Genomic DNA, 26,979 nt, shown 5'->3' with positions numbered 1-26,979 from the left:
TCTGTTGGAGTTGCACACAGCGCAACGCGTCTTTGATCAACACAAATTGACACAAACCGAGCAACTTCTGAATGTGACTGAAGTAATCAACTGTTTAACGTCCATTTATGATGTTTTGGAACAAAACCACAAGGACTTGGTCAATGTGCCACTCTGTGTCGACATGTGTCTGAACTGGCTGCTGAACGTATTTGATACGTATGTATGATTTACACTTTTTAATGTAGTATGTTTAGATTCTCCTCAGGTGCATTTAAACTGCATCCGATGGATTGGATTTTGATATGTACATGATCCGTTCAGTGAATATGAAGATTGTCGACTGATTAAAATCAATCCTGGTATTGTTGACATAAGGTTTCAGTATGTTCTAATTTCATTTCACTTAAACAGATAAAGTAGTTGAAAGTTTTAGCGATTTTTGTTTTAAATCGTAAAATTGAAACTGATATACTTTGGAATCCATTTGGTCAGATCTGTACAGGATCGTGTAGACATCTCGACACTCTGATTGTAATGCTCTTCACGGTGACGAATGTTAGTGCTGGAGAAAGACGTGTATAAAGTACACAATATGAACATCATCCAGTTAATGTCAAGGAATAAACGGCCAGATGTGGAATAAATTTTTATGTGACCCTCAATCTCGTAGAGTCATACAGCATAGAAACACCGTGTCTATGCCTCCCAACATACACCAAGCTGCACTAATCTCATTTATCTGCACTTGTTCCACAGCCTACTTGACCGAGCATTTTAAATGCTCATCCCAGATGCTTTTTAAATGTTGAGAATACCTGCCTCAACTACCCTCTCAGGCAGCGTGCTCCATACGTCTACCACTTTTTAGATGAAAAAGCTTTTCCTCAGACTTCCTCCAAAGCATTTAATCCTCACCGTAAACTTGTGCCATCTGGTCTTAGACACATGTGCCATGGAGAAAGGATTCTCACAATGTATTCTGCCCGTGCCTGTCATAATTTTCTTTGCCTCAATCAGATCCCAACCCCAACCTCAGCCTCCTCTGCTCCAAGGAAAACAAACCCAGCATACCAGTCTATCTCATAACTGAGACTTTTTAACCTCGCCAGTATCTTGAAGAGCATGAACTGTGCCATTGTGGTATTTTCCAGACTAATTGTCGTTCAGCTTATCTCAGTCAGATTGTTTAGTAAACTCCATTTAGGAATAATGTTATGCACTTCACTTGGAAATGTATTAGGACTGTGACAGTATATTGGGGAATCCTTGCAAGCGGAGAGAATTTTATTTTCTTTCAGTCCAGGCTGGATACAATTCTAGGACTTGGCAATGGACGTCCAGGGTTAAACTTTCGGTGTCCTCCTATCCACCCCAATCACCTTGAATTTACTATTAATATAAAATTGAGCTTTGTCTGCATGAGATGTGTTCCAATATTAAATTGTTATTGCGACTGTCAATTTTGACATTCTTCATTAGGTGCGTACCCTTCATATTGATAGCAGCTCAAGCTGCTTCAGGATGTCAAAACCAAAATGTTGCCTTTTCCAGGGAAATTGTAGATATTGAGCTGAAATTCTCGCTGGGGAGCACTGAACGACATGCACTATTTCTCAGTACCACCCTCATTAGTACTTATTCCCTTTTTCTACCTGCCAGACAGAAACTGGATGCTCCGAATTAACGACATGAAATTCTGAGTGGGTGTGTGGTGCTTCCACATTGCTCAATGCTCCTCTGCACCTCCAACTTGGGCACTAGTCCGCAGCATCTGCAGCCACACCCATCAGGAGCACCCCATGTCCACAGTTTTGACATGTGACATGTTCCAGCCTCAGCACATCATGGCACATCACAGATCTGCTTTCAGTACTCTTCTGTACTTCATTGCAGCAGCCCCCCTCATTGCAGTGCTACTGCCAGGGCACTTTTGGATGCAGGGACAGGCACCCATTCGTGTATTGGGCCACGTTACACATCAGGACACGTTGCTTGAGCTCTCAACTCTCATTGTGTCCCTGCATGAATGCTAACAGCTCCTCTGCCTTGTCTTCATTTGCCTTGTCTTCTTAAGGTTTGCCCCTCCGCCACATCTAACAGACTCATAACGCTACTATGTTGATTAACTTTTTAGCATCGAGACCAAGCCAGACAGCTTGTCATGCTTGTCAGCAGTCATCAATCAAAGGAGTGGATGTGTTGCCGTTCAGCACCGTGATATGTTGATCTCACACCTGCAGTCTGTGCCAGCTGCAGAAGCACAGAAGGCATTGCATTGTCTCCAACCACATGGTCATGCTTCAGGTTCCGAGGGGAATGGTCTCCAGTCAAGCGAGGCACTTTCAGGCAGCAGATCTAGGTAACTCCAGGGCATTGTCTGATATCACTCGAGGGGCTTGGATGCAATCAGTTGGCTGCTCAGAATGATCATGGTCAGGACACTGTCGTCATAGGTTGTGAGAAGTCAAACATTAGACACCTCACTACCTGTGTTAGCTCTTTCTGCCCTACTGTGGGCTGTTTTTCCTGGAATGAAACAAAGGGAGGAATTGAGTGAGATGAAATGAGCTGGTGCATTTGTTAGTGCTCATGTATGTTTGGGAAGGGAGGTGAGGTCTCCTGGGTGAGAGCAAGAGGCACAGAGAACATACAGGATTAATAGCCTTGGGGCCTCAAGTAGACGAGAGCAAGCGAAGACAGACATTGAATGCTTTGGTGAGAATGGTATTACATGAGCTGTGCTGAAGGGTGGTGCAGAATTAGAGAGAGTGTGAATGTGAGGTAGCAGAGACCAATGAGGATCCTCTTCCATTGGAGCAGAGGTCACTGATCCTGCAGCACTGCTGTATGGTTCTTCTGGTGGTTGAGACTGCGTTGACACTGGACAGCCTCAGATGAGTCTGGCTGAATATTGTGTTGTGGCCTCCTGTGCTTGTCCTTGGGAAAGAGGACAGTCCTCCACTGCACCAATCCATCCACCAGGACCTCCAGGTCCCTAACTGTAAATAAGGTGCTAATTTCCCCTTTCCTGCCCTGTCTGGGACAATTGCAATGAACTGTACAAGGCAGTTCTGGATTCTGGGTATTTTACTGGTTCACAATAGCCTTTAAACATGGCACTAGTGCCAGTAATACCGGGATGTTTCAGTGGTGGCAAACACGTGCAGTTACGATGAGTGTAGAACTAACTAGCGTCGGCTGAGGGAGGCACTATAGGAGCATTGTTGCTAGTTACTGAATATGTTTGCAACAACAGAGTGGGAAAATTTGTTAGGTCTTTTGGAGAGATACTGTCCTTGCAGTGCAATAAAAATAACACTGAACTAACATTCCAGTGTTTTAGACCTTCAGATTTCAGAACAGATTTAGACCATTCAGCCCATTGAGTGGGATCTGTCATTCTCAACCTCCTGTGTCCTCACTAAGCAAGAACATATCTATCTATGCCTGAAATCAACTCTGACTTGGCCTCCACAGCTTTCTGCATCAATGAGTTCCACAGATTCACAACTTTCTGACTGAAGAAATTCCTCCTCACCTCCATCCTGAAAGGTGGTCCCTTTGACTCTGAGGCTGTGCCCTCAGGTCCTGGTCTCTCCTACTCGTGGAAACATCATCTCCATGTCCACTCTATCCAGGCCTGACTGACCTTCAGTGTGACCCCCTTCGTCCTTCTAAACTCCATCGAGTACAGACCCAGAGTTCTCAGCCACTCCTCACGTGACAGTGCCTTCATCCCCAGGATTATGTTTGAGAACCTCCTCTAGACCCTGACAAAGGCCAGCACATCCATCTTTAGATAGATGGCCAAAAACTGCTCTTAATATTCCAAATGCAAGATAACCAGAGCCTTACACAGCCTCAGCAATACATCTCTGCTCTTATATTTTTGCCGTCTTGAAATGAATGCTGATATTGCATTTGCCTTCCCAACTGCCAACTGAACCTGCATGTTAAAAGAATCCTGAACTGGGGCATCTTTGTGGTTCAGATTTCTGAAGCCTTTCCCCATTTAGAAAATAGTCTATGCCTGTACTTGCCCATCTCTACAGACTCTCTGTGACCTCCCCACTTCCTCACACTACTTGCCTCTCCACCTATCGAAATGTCATCTGCAGACTTAGCAACAACGCCCTGTGGACAACAATACCATCAGTTCCTTTGTCGAGATTGCTAATGTATAACGTGAATGGCTGTAGTCTGATCTCTGATGAGTGCGGAAGTCCTGTAGTTGCTGGCCGCCATCCTGAAAAAGACCCTTTTATTGCCACTCTCTGCATTCCGCCAGTTAGCCGATCCTCTGTCCATGCCAGTACCTACTCCCGAACACCATAAGCTCATTTTTTATTTTGAAGACTCCTGTGTGTCACCTTGTCAAAGGCTTTCTGGAATTCCAAATAGATAAAGTTCAATGGCTCTCTTTGGTTTTGACTCACTGGTTACATTCCCAAAGAATCTAACAGAGACCTTCCCTTGACAAAGTTGTGTTTTCTCAGCCCAATTTACCATGTATTTCCAAGTATTGCCATGTACTTCCAAGCATTGTCCGGTCTCATCCTTAATAATAGACTCTGAAATCTGACCCAATGACCAGCGCCAGGCTAACAGGTCTGTAATTTCTCATCTTTTGCCTCCCTCCATTTTAAACAGGGGTGTTATATTTGCCATTTTGCACTCCTTTGGGACCCACCCTGACTCCAGTAATTCCTGAAAGATCACCAATGGTCTTCTCACTTATCTCCTTCAGAACTCTGGGGGGCAGTCCATCTGGTCCATGTAATTTACCATCTTCTCTGAATTATAGAATTCCTACAGAGCGGAAAGAGGCCATTGGGTCTGCACCACCTCCGCAAAGAACATCCCACCAAGACCCAGCCCTGTACTGTTTCCCGGCAAGCTCACATTTGCCACGGCTGATCCACCTTGCCTGCACATCTTTGGACTGTGGATGGAAATCAGAGCACCTGGCGGAGACACATGCAGACATGGAGAGAATGTACAAATTCCACACAGACCCTTCAGCTTCCCCTGTACCTTCTCCTTAGTGATGGCCACTGCACTCACTTCTGCTTCAGACTCCCTTAAAGCTCTACTACTGGTGCCTTCCAACCTCAAGACTGATGCAAAATACTTGTTCAGTTCCTCTGCCATTTCTTTGTTCCCCAACACTACTTATTTGGCCCCTCTTGAAATTTTCTTTGCATTTTCAGGGGTATTTACAATAACAATATCTACTTTATAGTGTTGACAAATGGATTGTTTAGATCATCACAGAAACAATAAGCAAAATTCGTCAGTATTCTCAATTAACAATTATATATATTAATATCACAGTCAATGCATTTCCATCAGGTAAGCGCGTAGCTGGAACTTTCTAACCCGGCAGTTTTCACTTTTCTGTTCTTAACAAGAATACCTATTTATTACAACAGCATAGATTCGAGCTACAGACAGATGTTTACAAACATTGGACATATATCTGTATGAATTAAAACTGTAAACCCCCTGTCAACTCATCTTCCTGCAGACAAACATAGAGTGGAGATGGATAAACCATGGATATTATAGGTGGAAAAAAATGCGAACTAAGTCCTAACTAAGTGGTCCCGGTTCACAGGATTTGCCAAGATGATCTTGAGAATGAAAAACAAATGAATAAATATCGCAGAGTGACTTATTATCTATTAAAGCATGTGTTGATGATATGGCATTGCTGTGATCATAAAATAGAACATTGTCCAATTTCCTGTGAGCATTACCGTAGTTTTCATTTGTATTCTCCATGTCGGGAACATATTTATTTGGTACTTTACTGACTAAGTGACGCTCGCTCATCTACAGTGTTCGGTTGCAAACAGCCAATATTTTATTATTCTAATTGAGTAACCATGGTTTGGAATTTTGTCTTGGAAATGTATTTCACTTATGTTACTCTGTGTAATTGTAGCCAATCCTCCATTGGCAAAGAAATACACAACTACAGCAGTTAATAAAAGAAAGAACTGCATTTATGTAGCACATTTTATGGTCTCAGGCATAAAAAGTACTTTATAGGCAGCTAAACTACCTTTGAAATGTCGTCACTGATGTAGCATAAGAAAACCTGTTGTATTTAAAATAGTCAGAAGTAAAGAAATATGAAATGAAGTAATAATAAAAATAGTGAAAAAATATGAAATTATGAATGTGAAGAAATATAAAATCTCCAGTCCCTTGCGAGTGGGGACATAGAATCAGGAGATGTAGAGTCAGTATGGAGCGTACCAGGGAGGAGGCCATTCTGGATCTGGTGTTGTGCAACCAACCGGATTTGATCAGGGACCTCGAAGTAAAGGAGCCATGAGGAGGTAGTGACCATAATACAATAATTTTTGATCTGCAATTTGAGAGGGAGAAGGGAGAATTGGAAGTGTCAGCATTGTAGGAACTAGGGAGCTATGAGGGAGGAGCTGGCCAAAGTTCAATGGTTCAATACCCTCGCCGGGATGGCAGTGAAACAACAATGGCAGGTATTTCTGGATATAATGCAAAAGATGCAGGATCAGTTCATTCCAAGGAGGAAAAAAGATCCTAAGGGGAGGCAGGGATGGCCGTGGCTGACGAGAGAAGTTAAGGACTCTATAAAGATGAAAGAGAAGTAGTATAACCGAGCAAAGATTAGCGGGAAGCCGGAGGACTGGGAAGCTTTTCAAGAGCAACAGAAGATAACTAAAAAGGCAATACGCAGAGAATAAAATGAGGTACGAAGGAAAACTGGCGAAAAATATAAAGGAGGATAGTAAAAGTTTTTTTTAGGTGTGTGGAAAAAAAATGGTTAAGACTAAAATTGAGCCCTTGAAGACAGAAACGAGTGAATTTATTTAATGGGAACAAGGAAATGGCAGAAGAGTTGAATAGGTACTTTGGATCTGTCTTCACTAGGCAAGACACAAGCAATCTCCCAGATGTAATCGTGGCTGAAGGACCTAGGGTAATGGATGAACTGAAGGATATTTATATTAGGCAAGAAATGGTGTTGGATAGACTGTTGGGTCTGAAGGCTGATACGTCCTGATGGTCTGCATCCCAGGGTACTTAAGGAGGTGGCTCTAGAAATTGTGAACACATTGGTAATCATTTTCCAATGTTCTCTAGATTCAGGATCAGTTCCTGCGGATTGGAGGGTGGCTAATGTTGTCCCACTTTTCAAGAAAGGAGGGAGAGAGAAAATGGAAATTATCGACCGGTTAGCCAGACGTCAGTGGTGGGAAAGAATTATAAAATTAAATTGCGATTCATTTGGACAGCAGCAACAGGATAGGTCAGAGTCAGCATGGATTTACGAAGGGGAAATTGTGCTTGACTTATCTTCTGGAATTTTTTGGGAACGTAACTATGAAAATGGACGAGGGAAAACTCGTGGATGTAGTCTACCTGGACTTTCAGAAAGCCTTTGATAAAGTCCCACTTAGGAGATTAGTGAGCAAAATTCGGGCACATGGTATTGTGGGCAAAATACTGACTTTGGTTGTAAACTGGCTGTCTGACAGGAAGCAAAGACTAGTGATAAACGGGTCCCTTTCAGAATGGCAGGTGGTGACCAGTGGGGTACCACAAGGTTCGGTGCTGGGACAGCAGCTGTTTACAATATACATTAATGATATAGATGAAGGCATGAAAAGTAATGTTAGCAAATTTGCCAATGACACATAGCTGGGTGGCAGTGTGAAATATGAGGAGGATGTTATGAGAATACAGGGTGACTTCGACAGGCTAGGTGAGTGGACGGATGCATGACAGATGCTGTTTAATGTGGATAAATGTGTGGTTATCCACTTTGGTGACAAGAACAAGAAGGCAGATTACTATCTAAATGGAGTCAGGTTAGGTCAAGGGGAAGTACAACGAGATGCAGGTGTTCTTGTACATCAGTCAATGAACGCAAGCATGCAGGTACAGCAGGCAGTGAAGAAAGCCAATGGCATGCTGGCCTTCAAGAGGAATTGAGTATCGGAGCAAAGAGGTCCATCTGCAGCTGTACCGGGACATGGCTTAGAAGGATGAGAAGGGGTCTGATTGAGATGTATAAGATTATGAAAGGATTAGACACTCTGGAGGCAGGAACCATGTTTCTGCTGATGATTGAGTCCAGAACCAGAGGACACAGTATCAAAATAAGGGATAGGGCATTTAGAACAGAGTTGAGGAAAAACTTCTTCACCCAGAGAGTGGTGGATATATGGAATGCTCTGCCCCAGAAGGCAGTGGAGGGCAAGTCTCTGGACACTTTGAAGAAGAGATAGATACAGCTTTTAAAGATAGTGGAATCAAGGGTTATGGAGATAAGGCAGGGACAGGATACTGATTGTGGATGATCAGCCATGATTATAATGAATGGTGGTGCTGGCTCGAAGGGCCGAATGGCCTTATCCTGCCCCTGTTGTCTATTGTAAAAGTTAATTGTATAAGAATGATTAAGACGGTCCCTTTATGTATGGTGTTGGCAGCTTGTTCAGATAGGGAAAACAACATGGCTGATCTTGATTCCGCTCCTATTTGTTACACAGAAGCCTCTTCGAGCAATAATTCTTGAATGTTGATGGGACGTTGAAACACAGGTAGATTATCGTGATCACTTGTTGAAAATGGATAGCAGCTAGTAGTTCTCTTTCCACTCAACTAGTGACCAGTCGGCAATGGTCAAACAGTGCATAACCCAGAGATCACAAGCTCCCCTGAGACATGATGTCAGTTGAGTCTCATGAATAACTACCTGCAGATGGACTATCTGTAGATTAAACATGGTATTAAATCTCACATATACTACTCTCAACCATTTTAATCAAAGTGTTTATCACTCGTTGCATCGAAACAGATCACACAAACTGAATTGGCATCTGCACAAATACCAACATACAAGTTCTATATAGTGGCATTTTGTTTAAAGTTGTATTTATTAAATGAAAGGGTAGAGTATAATCTTCACAAATCATATTAAGATGCTGTAGAAATCTATGGAAGTGAGAAATTTGTTTTTTGATTCAATACATGTCTGACAAATGACAATTCAAAGAGATCTTTGTTTCAGCTCGAGTGGGTCGTGGAGTCGTCCTCATTAGGGGCATTTAAGTGACTATTGGACAGGCATATGGATGGTAGTTTAAGATAGGGGTGGAGGTTAGATAGACCTGAGGTTTAGGGTAAAAGTTCGGCAGAACATTGTGGGCTGAAGGGCCTGTACTGTTCGATGTTCTATGTATGTTATGCTGTATTCAAATAAGTAAAGTCAGTCATGACATTCTGCAACTTCCTTTTCCAGGGGTATGAGTGGAAGAATCAGAGTGCTTTCTTTGAAAATTGGCTTGACGTGACTCTACAAGGATCATCTGGAGGAAAAATACAAGTGTCAGTACTAAATCTATCATTGCTGATACACATGTAAACTGTAGATTTAACTGTATGTAAACTTTGTTTAACAAACTAGCACACTCAATAAACTGACAAAAATTATACACCAGATGTTTACTGTATTCTCATAATCTCTGTGATGTCTGGTGAGGGTGCAAGTGAGAAGGCTCCCTGCCAGTAAGTTTTAGTTAAGGCAAAGTTGCTTCATTACTGAAGTTATTTATACTGTAAATGAAGGAGAACAGTGATGCATATATCCTGTGCATTATGTTCCGATTATTGAGTGTGTGTTTTTTTGTGCGTGTGCACCTATTGATCAACTGGAATTTTTGATTACTCAGCACATTCCTGGTACCACGGGTGCTGTTTAACAAAAGGTTTGCTGTATTAGTATATTTCTGTAATTAGTCATTACCACTATGAATGTTAAGTCATAACTTGGTCTGTGCAGAATGTGCACAGTGCATTCCTGCAAGATAAATGATGCGCTACATATGTATGATGCTATTGTTTCTCAAAGACACTAACCTTAGCAGCTGTTTTTGTTCCCAATCATGTTTTCGTCATTAGAATACTGGGAAAAATATTCAGAAGTGTGGTATGACTCAAGTGCTCAGTTGCAGCAGTGGTAACACTTAGTGTGAGGTTATGTTTTTGCCCATTTGTTGTGCTGTTTGTCAACAATGTATCTCACAAACTAATGGGCATATTTCATTGAAAGCTGGTACGTATGGGTATGGTCAAAGGAAGAACTGATTAGTTTTTGACAGATCCAGATTTATTTCTCTATTTTTTTAAAGCATCAGTTAAAATCGGTCGGATAGGCAAATGATCATCTTTCTGGAATATTGTTGATTGATTTAGAATGTTGTGGATTGTGTCAGCCCTGACAGTAGAATTTGTCCCAACTATCAAAATATGAGCAGATCTTTGAGAGCAGATTATCAAATTGGCCTGAAGCTTTCTCAGTGAGATGGAAGCTTTTAATAAAAAGGATTTATTTTGTTAGCCTTGCTTTTACAAAGAATCAGTCAAGTGGAGAAATGCCTCCAAGAAAAGCTGTGTAATTATAGACTCATGGATGTTTGTTGCACAGGAGGAGGCCGTGTGGTCTGTAGTTCCTGCACTACTCAACAAAGATCTGTCTACATTGAACTCACATGGCATTGATTTCCTTTTTGACTGTTTGGCCCATAGCCTTGGAGCCTACGGCAACACAAGTGAACATCTAAATACTGCTTAAATATTCAGACACTTTCTGAATCAGTCACACTTTCAGTCAGTGAGCTCAGGACTCCCACCACACTGGGGTAAATAGGTTCTCCTCAACTCCCCTCCCCTGTCTACGAATGGAAAAAGCAACTTCCAGTTATCCTTTCTATGCCCTTCAAAATCTTAAACACCTTTACCAGGTCCCCTTGTCTGCTCCACTCTTGGCATCGGTCAGTTGGGCAGGTCAGTGGCAAATTGATATAGCCTGAAGAAGGAATAAGATAAGAGAGTACTTCATGTGGCAAAGCCTGTCATGCCCGATGGCGGACAGCAACGGCCGTCAGCAGTGAAGTCCACTGGCAAGGATGGGCGGGCCTGAGCCCAGCACAGGGGAATACGAGCCGTCACTGTGGAGCCCTCGTTCAGAGTGTCTGCAAACTGGTGGCTTCAGAAAGGACTGTAATGTTTGACTTTTTAAACTTTTCTACTGTTATATTAAGAAGACTGTCGTGCTGAACTTGTTAACTTATTCATTTATTTTTCTAACATAGAACATGGAATGGTACAGCACAGTACAGGCCCTTCGGCCCGCGATGTTGTACCGAACTTTTACCGTCATCCTAAGGTCTATCTAACCTCCACTCCTACCTTATACTGTCATTCATGTGCTTGACTAATAGCCGATTAAATGCCCCTAATGAGGCTGACTCCACTACCCTCTCCAGCATTGCATTCCACTCCCCTACGACTCTGAGTAAAGAAGGATGGATAAATTTTCTACATCTGCATCTAAAATTTCGTACCGAGGTACTTTGTACCTGAGATGGCACCGTCTGAGGTGACATTGTACTCTTGTACCCTGTATTGAATACATGTGATAATAAAACCTAAATCTAAATCTAATGCATAGCAGGACACTGGGAAGCTTAGAGGAGAAAAGGGACCCTGGGGTACTTGTTCATAAATTCCTGAAGGGGTCAGGTCAGGCTAGTAAGGGTTGTTACAAAGACATATAGGACATCTCCCTTTATCAGTCGTGGCATAGATTGTAAGAGTGGGGAGGTCACTTTGGAGCTGTTTAAAAGTTTGGTTAGGCCACAGCTGGAGTCACGTGTGGAGTTTTGGTCACCACCCATTAGGAAGGATGTGATTGTACTGGAGGGAATGAAAAGGATGTTGCATGTGTTGGAGCATTTTAGCTGTGAAGAAAGGCTGGAAAAATTCAGATTATTTTCTGTGAAGCAGAGAACGTTTGGCGGGGTGAGTGGAGGTCCTGATAGAGGCATAGAAGATTATGAGAGGTATAGATAGGTTGAGTAGAAAGCATTGTTCCCCTTAGTTAAAGCATCAATAACAACAGGGCACAATTTTAAAGAGAAAGACGGGAAATTTAGAGGAGCTTTGCGGAAAATCATTTTCATCCAGAGTGTGGTAAAGGTCTGGAATGCATTGCCTGGGAGGGAAGTTGAAACAGGAAACCGTACAACCTTTGAAAAGTACTTGGATGAGCACTTGTAATGTCATAATATTTTTGAGAATGGTCTAGTGTGTAAAAATGGGACTAGTATATGTCGCAGTGTATTTTTAGAGGTACAGCCTTAGTGGGCTGTAGGACCTCTTCTGTACTCTATGATTCCATGAGAACCCCCAGCCCAGGCAGCATCTTGGTTTTTTCAGTAATCTCCAGGATCACACCCTTCATAGTGTGATCCCTTGCCTTGCTAGCCCTCCCGAGTTCGTTAGCTCACACTTTTCCTGGTTGAGTTCCAATTGCTGTGTCCCGCTGACCTGTCTGTTGATCTCCTCCTGAAGTTTATTCTTCCTGTCTGTCAACCAATTTGCCAATTTGCCTTTGATCCCATGGCTGTTATTTACATGACCATTCCACCGATATCCTCCTCACTGAATTAGTGATTTGCTAGCGACACGGTCATACAAATTGTGTTTAAGCCCAAATGAAGAATATACATGACAAACTTCAAGGGTCCTTGTGGCAAGCCCTGCACAACCCCACTGAAAGCAAACATCCTGTCAAATAGACATCCCTCTACCATCAATCACCCTGTGCTCTCTGCCTCAGCCAGTTTTGGCTCCAGTGTGCCTCTTTGCCTTTGATCCCGTTGACTGTTGCTTTCTTGATCAGTCTGCCAAGGGGGACTTTACTAAGTCAACATCAAATGCAGAAGTTCATCAATCTTCCAACATCTCCTCAAATTTGGATCAAATTTCTGAAATGTGACCTCATCTTAACAAATCCATACTGACTATCCCTGATTAATTCATGCAAGTACATTCTACCCCTAAGAATGCCTCTTTGTAGCTTCTCCAGTGCTGAGATTATTCTGACTGGTCTTTAATTTCCTGGTCTGTTTCTTTGTCCGTTTGATAATAGTGGGACAATGTTAATAGTCCTTCATGACTTCACGGGTGATTGACAAGGGTTTGAAAATTGCTGCCAGGGGCCCAGATATCTCCTCCCTCACTTCCCTCGCTAACTGGTATACGTTTCAGTTCGGCCTGCAGATGTATCCACTTTTAAAGTTGCTAAACCAGCTGCATCTCCCTATGTCTTAACCTCTGATGTTCCGAGGTCCTCTGCCCTGATATCTATACTTGCAGTGTCCTTCTCCGTTGTAAAGATTGACACAAAATATTCATTGAGGACAGTGCCCATGTTTTCCAGGTCCACACAAAGATTACCTCTGTGAAATGAATGAGGAGATATCAGAGAGTTTTGAGATTTACAATCAAGAAAGAAATTGACAAAATGACTTCCTTGGAGAATCATACAACATACATTGTCCATTGTTGTAAACAAACAGAAGTTTTTGTTTCCACAGTTGTTTGCAAATAGCCAATCAAGATCATAAAATAATCTTTTAACATAATTTACAAAACAAGGCAATTGAGGAAGATGTATTGGATGTATTGAACTCTCAACTACCTCCCTTAAGTTGAGGAATATCAATATTTTTCTTCTGGATAACTTTGGCAGATCTCTTCAAACAAGTCGCTGAACCCACAGATTTATGTGACCAACGAAGCCTGAGTCTTTTGCTTTACGATGCAGTCCAGATCCCTTGGCAGCTGGGTGAGGTAGCTTCATTTGGAGGCTGCAACATTGAACCAAGTATCCGCAGTTGCTTCCAACATGTAAGTGTGCTCTGCACCAATTCATAAGGTCAAGCGGGTCCACTTGCCAGTATGATTTTTGTGCTCATTTTTGGTTTGAATTGGTTCCAGAGGCCAACATGTACCACCACTAATCCAAGGCTATCATGTTGATAAGTAGTCAATGTTTTTATTAGATTAATGACAAAAAACAATGTCAGAAACCCCAGTGATAGTGTATGAGATACCATATCACTGAGGATAGCGGACGTAAGCTTGACATAATTAATCATGCAGCTGATCTTTTATTCCCTCCAGGGCCAGAACAAACCAGAGATTGATGTTGAACGCTTTGTCGAGTGGATGAGATTGGAGCCTCAGTCCATGGTGTGGCTGCCTGTTCGACACCGTGTGGCAGCTGCTGAAACTGCAAAACATCAGGCTAAGTGTAACATCTGCAAAGAGTACCCAATCGTAGGTTTCAGGTGAGATGTGCAAACCAGCAGAAAGTTAGTGGGAATTAGTTTTTAAAGAAAGCTTTAACTTTAGATGTTCTATTGGAAACTCTGTCAGTAAATGATAACTGAAATCGTCAAAAATCCCAACAAATTTATGGACCAGAGAAGTAATTAGGATAAATTAAGTATCAACTTCTTTACCTTAATTTTTGTGAGAGGTGAATGCTGCATGTTTATGGTATTTTGTTCACAGTTGCATTGATCACAGACACTGTGGCTCAGAACGGATTGTAACTCGACTTGCGGTTGCTTCTGTAATTTGCAATTATTGGGAATTTACAGAAAGGCCTTTTTATTAGTCCTGTAATCAGTGTGTGTGCATCCTATGAAAGTGATTGCTGTGGTGTTGCTAAATGATCGATAAAACTTCTTGTCCATAATTAGTAAATTAAAATGCATATTTGGACAGGATTTCTAAGGGGTAATTGAACCTTTTTGGTTAACTATTCTCCTACATTTCTACGATTGACCATCTTGGAAAAGGTGCATGTTACTGCCATTGATCTGACCAAACAACTCCCTGTCTAAGAAGTGAGACCCCAACTGTGGATGAAACTATGACTGCCATAACTAAGTAAAGAGCAACAGCGACCCGGAGTCAATTGAATTCCATCTGAAGCTTGAGGAATGGTGGCCTAACTCTGAAGGCCAAGATCTGTTAGCTTTTCATGGACTATGAGGAACAGGGCAGGATTTCACAGAATCTTTAAGATGCCATATCTTGTACAAAACTGAAGGAGAAATGTCAGATTGCTCAAAGAACCATGGGATCACCAGCCTTTCCATTGCTGGGAAGATTCTGGCAAGGTTACTTCTGAATAGGTTTATGCCACCATGGCAGATGAAAACCTTCCATGTGAAGGGAACTTTGTGAAAATGTTGGAGACAGAGCAGGACCAAATTACAGGAATGATTCCAGGGATGAGATATTTCATTATGAAAATTGACTGGGGGAGTTGGGACAGTTTTCCCCGACTTTCCTAGCATTTGTTTCTCCCCAAACAATTTACCGTTTCTTCAAAATAAAAAGAAATATGTAATTTAACTACTTAACTTGCATTCCTTCAAAGGTTGAAAATATCTAAACAAAAATGAACATTTCTCTTACTTCTTGTTCTTTCTTTATAGGTACCGCAGTCTCAAGCACTTCAATTCTGACATCTGCCAAAGCTGTTTCTTTTCGGGGCGCACATCAAAGGGACACAAGTTACATTGCCCCATGGTGGAGTACTGCACTCCGGTGAGTAATATATTATTCCACTTGATAGAATTGTTCCAATCAGTGGAAACTTAGGGATTTAACCATTTAAATACAATCTTCCCTCAAAGTTGAAGTAGTTTGCTAAAATGATAAAAGGCCAACAGCTTAAATCAGGCTTCAATACCAGAAATGCAATATTGTGCAGAAGCCCTTTGAGGTCAAGTTGAGGCTCAAGGAAGAATGTGTCATCACGCCCACCCTTTTCTCCAGCTTTGTCACCGCCATTCTTAATCTCGTGAAGAACAAGCTTCCCAGTGGCCTGGACAGGATTGATGGAAAACCTTTTAACCTCAACCAGTTGAAATCGAAGAAGAAAATGACACTGACCTTGCATATGGAACTTCAGTATGTGGTTCACAATGTCATTTCCGCTCTCAGAAGTCTTCAAATCTCCCTTAAGGCCTTTGCAGAAGTATACTGAAGAATTAGCCTCAACCTTAAATTTGCCACCCAGGTTGATCGGGTTGTTAAGAAGGCATACGGTGTGTTAGCTTTTATTCGTAGAGGGATTGAGTTTCAGAGCCATGAGGGCATGTTGCAGCTGTACAAAACTCTGGTGCAGCTGCACTTGGAGTATTACCTACAGTTCTGGTCACCGCATCACAGCAAGGATGTGGAAGCATTGGAAAAGGTGCAGAGGAGATTTATCATGATGTTGCCTGGTATGGAGGGAAGGCGTTTTGAGGAAAGGCTGAGGGACTTGAGGCTGTTTTCGTTAGAGAGAAGAAAATTAAGAGGCGACTTAATGGAACCGTACAAGATGATCAGAGCATTAGATAGGGTGGACAGTGAGAATCTTTTGGCTCGGATGGCCATGTTTGACACGGGCTGGACATAGCTTCAAATTGAGGGGTGATAGATATAGGACAGAGGTCAGAGGTAGGTTCTTTACTCAGAGAGTAGTAAGGGCGTGGAATGCCCTGCCTGCAACAGTAGTAGACTTGCCAACTTTTAGGGCATTTAAATGGTTGTTGGATAAACATATTGATGATAATGGAATAGTGTAGGTTTGTTGGGCTTCAGGTTGGTTTCACAACATCAAGGCCGAAAGGGCCTGTACTGCGCTGTTATGTTCTGTGTTCGAACCTCAAGATGACTCAAATCCTTTACCAATCTGTCATGTTGTGGTCCATCTTTTCATCAAAATTAACAGAGAAATCCTCCCAAATGTAGAACATTTCCCTTAGATGGGACGCGCTCTCTCTTTTAAGGCTGACATCGATACAGAGATTCTAACATTACGTCCAATCTGCGAGTGGCACCTTTGGACTCCAGAGGATGAGAATGCTCAATTGTGACATCTGTGCTGATCGCAAGATCCTTGAGTTCAAGGCATGCATCGTTCAGCCTCTTCTATATGACTGTGAAACCTGGATAACATAGAGCTGCCACTTCAAGACCTGTTCAGCACAGTTTTATCATGGATTCTCCACATCAGCGAGGAGGAAAAACCTCCCAGCATCAGCATTGACGCCATGATGATTTGAAACAAACCTCATTGGGATTGCCATGTATTTGGGATGCCTAAGTTATGACTACCAAAGTAAATTTTTGCCAACTCAAGGAAGGCATCTGAACAAGAAGAAGTCAAAGGAAGCATTTCAAAGACCTTGAAATGTTCCTTCAAGAAGCAGTACTTGGAGGTCAAAGTATGGATATCCCCATTCAGAAGAAACCAACTTGGGGGAATCTCCTGTATGAAGGCACATAATTCTTCATGAACACCAGACAAGAAGTTGAAGTGTGGGAAAGGAACTGGAGAAAGGAATGCCAATGTTCTCAAGGCCGAGACCACTTCCACCACTCCGAAAGACCTCCTAAACGTGTGGTCAGATATGTGGCTCCAGTTCAGGCTAATCAACCCGCACAGAGCTCAGCACCTGTGATATGGAATTTCCTAGCTGGGCAATCATACTCATCAGCCAGTGATGGTTCTTAATATTGTGCAGACTATGATTTGATCACAACTGAGTACTGTGTGTAGCTTTGAGCATTCTATAGAAAGACCAGGTTTTATAGATTAATCAGAATGGTGCTGCATGAGAAACTGGAATTAAGAAGAGATAGGTGATACTTAATTGTTATTTGTTTCTGGGCCACTGGCATCACTAACTGGGCCAGCATTTACTTCCCATCCTTAGTTACACTTGTCATTGTTGAATCATTGTAGTCCATGTGCTGTAGGTAGACTCAGTCAGTCAGGGGCGAATTTCCAGGACTTTGACCCAGTGATAGTGAAAGAACAGCAATATATTTCCAAGTTGAGATGGTGAGTGGCTTAGACAGGGTGTTGTAGGTGGTGCTGTTCTCATATATCTGTTACCCTTGCCCTTGTAGCTGAAATTTGTCATAGGTTTGGAAAGTCCGATCTCAGGATCTTTTGCAGATTTCTCAGTGCATCTCATAGATGGTACACACTGCTGCTTTTGAGCACTGGAGGGAGTAGGTTGCTTTTTCCTGGATGGTGTTGAACTTGTTGTGTGCTTTTGCATCTGCACCCATCTAGGCAAGTGGGGAGTATTCCACCATTCTTCTGACTTGTTCCTGTAGCTGGTAGACAGGCCTGGGGAATCAGGAGGTGAGTTACTTGATGCAGTAATCCGAACTTTGGGCCTGCTCTTGTAGCCACTGCATTTAAATAGGAAGTCCAGTTGAATTTCTGTTCACTGGTAAAACCTGGGATTTTGATAGCGGACACTTCAGTAATGGTTACACCATTGAATGTCGAGGGACAAGTTATGGATTTTCTCTTACTAGAGATGGTCATTACCTAGTATTTGTAAAGTATAAATGCGACTTGCCACTTAGCAGCCCAAGCCTAGACATCGTTCTGGCCTTGTTGCATTTGGACATGGACAGGTTCACTATCTGAGGAGTGGTGAATGATGCTGAATATTCTGCTATCTCTGGTGAACATCCCCACTTCTGAGCTTATGATGGAGAGAAGGTCATTGATAAGGCAGCTGAAGATGGTTAGGCTTAGGACTGTACTCTCAGGACCTCCTGCAGGTGACCTCCAACAACCAAAATGCCTCCCTTTAGGAGAGGCGATGACCTAATGGTATTATGACTGGACTATTAATCCAAACACTCAGGTAATGTGCTGAGGACTTGGTTCAAATTCCACGATGGCACATAATGGAATTTGAATTCAATGAAAATCTGGAATTAAGAGTCTAATGATGACCGTAAATCCATTGTCAATTGTTGGAAAAACCCATCTGATTCACTGATGTTCTTTAGGGAAGGAAACTGCGTCGCCTGGTGTGGCCTACATGGAACTCCAGATATCAGTTATGCAATTTGAGATGGGCAATAAAAGCTGGTCTAACCCGCAATGCCCTCTTTCCCATGAAAGAATGGAAAAAATATCGTCCTCTGTGCAGATATTATTCGAACCAGTGGTGAGTTTCTGCTGGATTCCCATCAGCTCCAGTTTTGGTAGCGCTCCTTGATGCCACACTCGGTCAAATGTAGCCATCCTTAGCTCACCTCCGGAATTCAACTCTTTCGACCATGTTTGAACAAAAGCTGTAATGAAGTCAGGAACTGATGAGGTGGCAGAATTGAGGATCTTGTACAGGGATCCGAGGGATGTGGCATATTGAGATTTCCAGAAAGAATTTGACCAGTTGCTGCATAAAAATGTGAACCAGAACGTTAGATCCAAGGGGATGAAGGGTAGAATATTGGTTTGAATAAAGGCTTGGCTAACTGACAGAAAGCTGAGTGTCAGGATAAATGAGTCTTTGCCTGGATGGTGAATTGTCACTCGTGGGGTGCTGCGGGTTCAGTTCTCTGACCTCAACTATTTGTAACCTATACAAATGATATGTAAGCAGAGACAAAATGTAACATAACAGAATGCATGGATGATTCTGAAATAGGTGGGACAACAGCCTGTGATGTGAAATAGAACATACAGAGCGGAACATTGACAGGCGAGGAGAATGGACCAGAATCTGGCAGGTGGTTTATGTGGATAAGCACAAGGCTTGCCTGTTTTGCCCAGGGGAAAAAAGGGCGAATTATTATTTAAATGGAAGGAAGATTCAGAGTCTGTTATCTGGCTGCCTTTGTGCATGAATAGCCGAAAGTGGGTATGCAGGTATAGCATAGCATAAGAAAGGCAGATGGAACTCTGGCATTTGTCACAAAAGGACTGGATCATTAAAGTAACAAAGTGTTTTTCCTCATACATTGGGTGTTGGTGAGACCAGAGTGTTGTGTCCAGTTTAGATCCCCTCACTGAGGATGGATACGTTTGTACTGGAGGCAGTTCGGAGGAGGTTTAACTGATTGATTCCAGGGATGAAAGGGCTGTCATATGAGAAGTGGCTGAGTAGCTTGCGCTTGTACTTGCTGGCGTTCGAAAGAGTGAGGGGGTGGTTCTGATTGAGGTATATAAAATAGTAAAGGGGATTGAAAAGATGGGCATTGAGCACATGTTCTGCATTGTGGAACAGTCTCAAACAAGAAGCTGTGGCTGTTGAGTGAGAGATGGAATTGTCAAAATGGAGATGAGGAGAGGGTTGTGAATCTGTGGAATTCATTGCCTCTGAATGCAATGGAGGCAGCACCAATCGACCGATCCAGGAAAGAAATAAATATGTTTCTGATGAAAAATAGGGATCAAGGGCCATGGGGAGCTGGCAGGAGAGTGGAGTTGAGATCAGGAAAAGATCAGCAACCACGACTAACAAGATAAGTCAGGGACAGGATGAAAGCAAAAGAAAAAGGATAAAATGTGGTGTAGGTGAGTGGGAAGCCAGAGGATTGGGAAGCCTTTCGAAAACTAGCAGAGGACAACTAAAAAGGCAATAAGGGGGAAGATGATGAAATATGAGGGCAATATTAATGAGGGTAATATTAAAAAAAAATTGCAGGAGTTTTTTTTCAGCTATAAAGGTAAGAGAGAGGCAAGAGTACAAATAAAGAGAAGAAAGAAAATTACAGCACAGGAACAGGCCCTTCGGCCCTCCAAGCCTGCGCCGATCGAGATCCTCTGTCTAACCTGTCACCTATTTTCTAAGGGTCTGTGTCCATTTGCTCCCTGCCCATCCATGTACCTGTCCATAAGACCTTAAGACAGAGGAGTGGAAGTAAGGCCATTCGGCCCATCCGGTCCACTCCACCATTTAAATCATGCCTGATGGGCATTTCAACACCACTTCGCTGCACTCTCCCTATAGCCCTTGATTCCTTTTGAGATCAAGAATTTGTTGATCTCTGCCTTGAAGGCATCTCACGTCCCGGCCTCCACTGCACTCTGCGCCAATGAATTCCACAAGCCCACCACTCTCTGGCTGAAGAAATGCCGTCTCATTTCAGTTTTAAATTTACCCCCTCTAATTTTAAGGCTGTGCCCACGTGTCCTAGTCTCCCCGCCTAACGGAAACAACTTCCGAGCGTCCACCCCTTCTAAACCATACATTATCTTGTAAGTTTCTATTAGATCGCCCCTCAACCTTCTGAACTCTAATGAGGACAATCCCAGGATCCTTAGCCGTTCATCATACATTAAACCTAGCATTCCAGGGATCATCCGTGTGAACCTCCGCTGGACACGCTCCAGGGCTAGTATGTCCTTCCTGAGGTGTTGGGCTCAAAATTGGACACAGTTTTCTAAATGGGGCCTAACTAGAGCCTTATAAAGCCTCAGAAGCACATGGCTGCTTTTATATTCCAACTCTCTTGAGATAAACGCCAACATTACATTCGCTTTCTTAATTACGGACTCGACCTTCAAGTTAACTTGTAGAGAATCCTGGACCAACACTCCCAGATCCCTTTGCACTTCTGATTTGCAAATTTTCTCACCATTTAGAAAATAGTCCATGCCTGTATTCTTTTTACCAAAGTGCAAAACCTCACATTTACTCACATTGAATTTCATCAGCCATTTCGAGGACCACTCTCCTAAACTGTCTACATCTTTCTGCAGCTTCCCCACCTCCTCAGTAGGACCTGTCTGTCCACCTATCTTCGTATCTTCGGCAAACTTCGCCAGAATGCCCCCAGTCCCTTCATCCAGATCAGTAACATATAAGGCGAACAGCTGTGGCCCCAAAACTGAACCCTGCGGGACAGCACTCGTCACCGGTTGCCATTCCGAAAAAGAGCCTTTTATCCCAACTCTCTGCCTTCTGTCAGACAGCCAATCCTCAATCCAACCCAGTATCTCACCTCGAACACCATGGGCCCTCACCTTGCTCAGCAGCCTCCTGTGAGGCACTGTATCGAAGGCCTTTTGGAAGTCTAGATGGACAACATTTACTGAGTTTCCCTGGTCTAACATACTTGTCACCTCTTCAAAGAATTCGAATAGGCATGACCTCCCCTGACTAAATCCATGCTGACTTGTTTTAATCTGACCCTGCACTTCCAGGAATTTAGAAATCTCATCCTTGACAATGGATTCTAGAATTTTACCAACAACCGAGATTAGGCTAATCGGCCTGTAATTTTCCATCTTTTGCCTTGATCCTTTCTTAAACAAGGGAGTTACAACAGAAATTTTCCAATCATCTGGGACTTTCCCTGACTCCAGTGACTTTTGAAAGATCACGACCAAAGCCTCTGCGATTTCCTCAGCCACCTCCCACCGAACTCTAGGATGTAGCCCATCGGGGCCAGGAGATTTATCAGTTTTTAGACCCTTGAGCTCTTCTAGCACTTGCTCTTTTGTAATGCCTACTGTACTCAACTCTGCCCCCGGCTCTCCCTAATTGTTGGCAGACTACTCATGTCTTGCATTGTGAAGACTGACGCAAAGTACTTATTAAGGTCTTCAGCTATTTCCTTTTCTCCCATCAATAGCCTTCCAGAATCAATCTGGAGCGGCCCAATATCATCTTTTGCCTCTCGTTTGCTTCTTACGTATTGAAAAAAGCTTTGACTGTCATTTCTAATATTACTAGCTTGCCTACCTTCATATATGATCTTCTGCTTCCTGATTGCTCTCTTTGTTATCCTCTGTCTGTTTTTGTGGCCTTCCCAATCTTCTGATTTCCCAGTGCTCTTGGCCATTTTATAGGCTGTCTCTTTTTCTTTGATATGTTTCCTGACTTCCTTTGTCAGATGTCCAATAGCAGCGGTGAAGAAGCTGCTGTTGGGGAAATAGAGGCATTGGTGTGCTGTTTTCACTCATTGCAACGATCTGGGTGGACCAGGAGAGATCGTTGGTGATCGTCACTCTCAACTATCTCCACCTCAGCAACATCTCTCACACTGTCTGATGCAGGCACTCACACGCTCACATTCTGTCGCCCATTCTGTCTGTCTGTCTGCCTCTCTCTCTCCCTCATCGCCCATCTCTCTCTCTGTCCCTGTCTCCCTCCACCCCCCCCCCCGACCAACCTCTCTGTCTTTGTCTCTCTCTCTCTCTCTCTCTCTCTCTCTCTCACACCAACTCATTGCTCAGTATTCCATGGTATCTCAGTTGTTGGAAGAATTAACTTGCACTGAGCATGGATTTTCTCCCAATATAGTTATGACAAAGCAGAACCAATTCTGCCTTGAAGAAGAAAGGCAGGAGCCATAATAACTTGTGATTGTTTAGCTGAAGGAACCGTGCTGTGATATGCATCCAGATAGGATGCTTTCTGTGGTACATCAGTGAAAGTTGTCCTTGTGGACGCACAGAATTACCTTAGCCTCCTGGGAAGTAGAGACAATGGTGTGCTTTTTTGCCCATTGCAACGATCTGGGCGGACCGGTGAACTAATCTGAGCCCATCCCCCTACATGATCCCATTATCATCCATATCCAAGGACTGTTTAAATGTCCCTAATGTGGCTGAGCTAACTACATTGGCAGGCAGGGGGTTCCACGTCCTTACCACTCTGAGTAAAGAACCTGCCTCTGACATCTATCTCAAATCTATCACCCCTCAATGTTTAGCTGTGCCCCCTCATACAAGCTGACATCATCATCCTCGGATAAAGACCCTCACTGTCCACCCTATCTAATCCACTGATCATCTTGTATGTCTCTATTCAATCCCCTCTGAACCATCTTCTCTCCAACGAGAACAGACCCAAGTCCCTCAGCCTTTCTTCAGAAGTCCTTCACTCCAGACCAGGCAACATCCTGGTAAATCTCCTCTGCACCTTTCCAATGTTTCCACATCCTTCCTGGAATGGGGTGACCAGAACTGTACACAGTATTCCAAGTGAGACCGCACTAGCTTTTTGGACAGATGCAGCATGACATCACGGCTCTGGAACTCAATCCCTCGACCAATAAAACCTAATACACCGTAAGCCGCCTTAACAGCACGATCAAACTGGGTGGCAATTTTCAGGGATCTACGTACATGAACACCAAGATCCCTCTGCACAGCAACACTACCAAGAATCTTTCCATTGACCCAATATTCTGCCTTCCTATTATTCCTCCCAAAGTGAATCACCTCACATTTATCCACATTGTACTCCATTTGCCACCTTTCAGCCCAATTCTGCAGTTCATCCAAGTTTCCATGCAACCTGCAACATTCTTCCACATTGTCCACCACTCCACCGACTTTCGTGTCATCTGCAAACTTAGTAACCCATCTACCAATGCCTCCGTCCAAGTCATTTGTGAAAATGACAAACAGCAGTGGTCCCAAAACAGATCCTTGAGACACACCACTAGTAATCAGACTCCAGGCTGAATATTTTCCATCAACCACGACTGGTTGCCTTCTTACTGAAAGCCAGTTTCTAATCCAACCTGCTAAATCTCCCTCAATCCCATGTCTCCATGTTTTCTCCAGTAGCCTACCATGTAGAACCTTATCAAAGGCTTTACTGAAGTCCATGTCCACCACGTCAACTGCCCGACCCTCATCCACATGCTTCGTCAGCTTCTAAAATGACTCAGTGAGGTTTGTGAGACATGACTTGCCCTTGACAAATCCATGTTGACTATCTCCAATCAAATTGGTGCTTGCTCGATGATTATAATACCTATCTCTTATAACCCTTTCCAAAACATTTCCGACAACAGATGTAATGCTCAATGGTTTATAATTACCTGGGTCATCTCTACTGCCCTTCTTGAACAAAGGCACAACATTTGCAACCCTCCATTCCTCTGGTACTAAACCTGTAGACAATGAGGACTCAAAGATGAAGGCCAAAGGCTCCACCACCTCCTCTGTAGCCTCCCAGAGAATATCAAAGTTTCGAAGGAACTGATGCGTTGTATCCGGAGGTTGGTGGGGTGGTACGTGAGGACGAGGAAGACTTTGTTTTGGTTGTTGTTGCAGGGTGGGGTGAGAGGGATTTGTTGCAGGAAATGCTGGAGACACGGTCGAGGGCGTTATCAACCACTGAGCGGGGGAAGTTGTGGTCCTTGAAAAATGAGGACATCTGAGATATACGAGAGTAGAATACCTCATCCTGGGAGCAGATGCAGAGTCAAAGGAATGGGGAAAGTGGATGAATTGTTGCGGGAATTTGGTGGGAGTTGGTGGACTTGAAATGGATATTTGTTTCTTGGTGGTTGGAAATAGAGAGGTCCAGGAAGGAGAGAGAGGTATCAGAGATTGTCCAGGTGAACTTAAAGTTCGGGAGGAAGGTGTTGCTGAAGTGGATGTTAGAGCCCCTTGTGGGAGCACGAGGCAGTGCCGATACAGTCATCAATGTAACGGAGGAAGACGTGGGGTTGAGGGCCAGTGTAGGTACGGAAGAGGGAGCGTTCCATGTAACCTACAAAGCGGCAGGCATAGCTTGGGCCCAGGTGGGTACACTGGCCACCCGCTTTGTCTGTAGGAAGTGGGAGGAATTGAAAGAGAAATTGTTGAGGGTTGTTCAAGAACCACAACATCCCCCTCCTCAATAGTCAAAAACGCCCTCAACCGTGTCACCCGCATTTCCCACAACTCATCCCTCATACCCGCTCCCCATAATAACGACCAAAACAGTGTCCTCCTCACCCTCACCTACCACCACACCAACCTCCGGATTCCATGCATCGTCCGCCGACACTTCTGCCATCTGCAATCCGACCCCACACCAAAGACATTTTTCCCTCCACACTTAGGTGACTCCCTTATCCGCTCCACACTCGCCTCCAGCACCCCCTACACCCAGCACTTTTCCCTATATATCCACAAATATTGTCATCATAATGTTTAAAATTCACTTGTCCCAATACCTCCCCCCTCACCCCCATCCCAGACCCCAGGAAGAATTTCCACATCAAACAGATGTTTACCTGCACATCTGCTAATGTGGTATACTGTATCCGCTGATCCCTTTGTGGCCCCCTCTACATCGGGAAAACCAAATGGAGGTTTGGGGACTGCTTTGCAAATCACCTGTGCTCAATGCACTAAAGAACTGCACCTCCCAGTCGTGAACTGTTTTGACTCTCCCAATCCTCAGATAGGATGTCCATCCTGGGCCTCCTGCAGTGCCACAACGATGCCACCTGAAGGTTGCAGGAGCAGCACCTCGTATTGCGCTTGGGAACCCTGCGTCTCCGTGGAATCAATGTCGACTTCACAAGCTTCGAAATCTCCCCTCCCCCTCCCGCATCCCAAAACCAGCCCACCCTGCCACCTCAAGCCCCACCCCCATCTCCTACTTCCTAACCTCTTCCCGCCCCGGAGACCTGTTCGTCCTCCCCGGACTGACCTCTCCCCTCCCTACCTCCCCACCTACACTCACCTCTGCTGGCTCCATCCCCACCTCTTTAACTTGTCTGTCTCCTCTCCACCTATCTTCTCCTCTATCTATCTTCGATCCGCCTCCCTCCTCTCCCTATTTATTTCAGAACCCTCTCCCCTCCCCCTTTTCTGATGAAAGGTCTCGGTCCAACATGTCAGCCTTTGTGCACCTAAGATGCTGCTTGGCCTGCTGTGTTCATCCAGCTGCACACTTTGTTGTGTCTATATCTCTTAAGAACCTCATTAAGTGAGTTCTAGAGAGAACTATGCAGGGTAGACTTTGGGTTTATCGTTCTAACTTGCCAGCCCTGAAAGATGAAAGTTGGTTTATGTTGGATGTTTGTTTCATAGCTACGAAAGAGATCCTGAAAGGATTGTTCGTATCTTTTGTTGAGAATTTTACCCATTTAGTCACTTGAATCCTTCTCCTTTTTTAAAGTTTCCTTGGAAGTCATAAATTTCAAATATCTGCAGAATTTTATTCGGCTTGGCATTGGCTCTCCGTGATTCCCTGTAAATGGCTCCGCGACCTGCTAGCTAATTAGAGAATTTATCATTGATGTGCCTGTCATAAAATCTTTAGTCTTATACTTTCTATTCCCAATTTCAGGAGAAAGCCCAGAGAGACCTTTTAGAGGAAAGGGGTTTAGAAAGAAAACTTAAGTTCTATAGATCAAAGTCATGAATAGTTGATAAATTATTTGCACTTCATATTTCCAGAACCTACCCCGGAAGAGAGAGCCCAGAGAATTGCCAAAGCTGTCCGCAAACAGTCAATAGAAGTGAAGGAAACTTGGGAGCAATTGAAAACCCATGCGAGCAACTGGCAGAAACAGGTGGAAAAGGTG

General features: G+C 43.6%; 1 protein-coding gene across 2 annotated transcripts; it reads left to right on the top strand.

The window, feature by feature from the left end:
* On the top strand, positions 1 to 26,979 carry LOC132208194 (utrophin-like). 2 transcript variants are annotated; one of them, XM_059643881.1, is made up of 6 exons: positions 1 to 198; positions 9,281 to 9,366; positions 13,577 to 13,734; positions 14,011 to 14,177; positions 15,339 to 15,450; positions 26,852 to 26,979. In XM_059643881.1, the coding sequence occupies exons 4-6, from the start codon at positions 14,056 to 14,058 to the stop codon at positions 26,909 to 26,911; spliced, it is 294 nt and encodes a 97-aa protein (XP_059499864.1). In that variant the 5' UTR covers positions 1 to 198; positions 9,281 to 9,366; positions 13,577 to 13,734; positions 14,011 to 14,055; the 3' UTR covers positions 26,912 to 26,979. The 2 variants fall into 2 exon arrangements, with proteins under 2 accessions (XP_059499864.1, XP_059499865.1); XM_059643882.1 differs by lacking the exon at positions 9,281 to 9,366.

The sequence above is a fragment of the Stegostoma tigrinum genome, unplaced genomic scaffold (genome assembly GCF_030684315.1).
Source record: "Stegostoma tigrinum isolate sSteTig4 unplaced genomic scaffold, sSteTig4.hap1 scaffold_311, whole genome shotgun sequence".
In the NCBI taxonomy this organism is placed as follows: Eukaryota; Metazoa; Chordata; class Chondrichthyes; order Orectolobiformes; family Stegostomatidae; genus Stegostoma; species Stegostoma tigrinum.
This window is presented reverse-complemented; position numbering and strand designations above follow the sequence as displayed.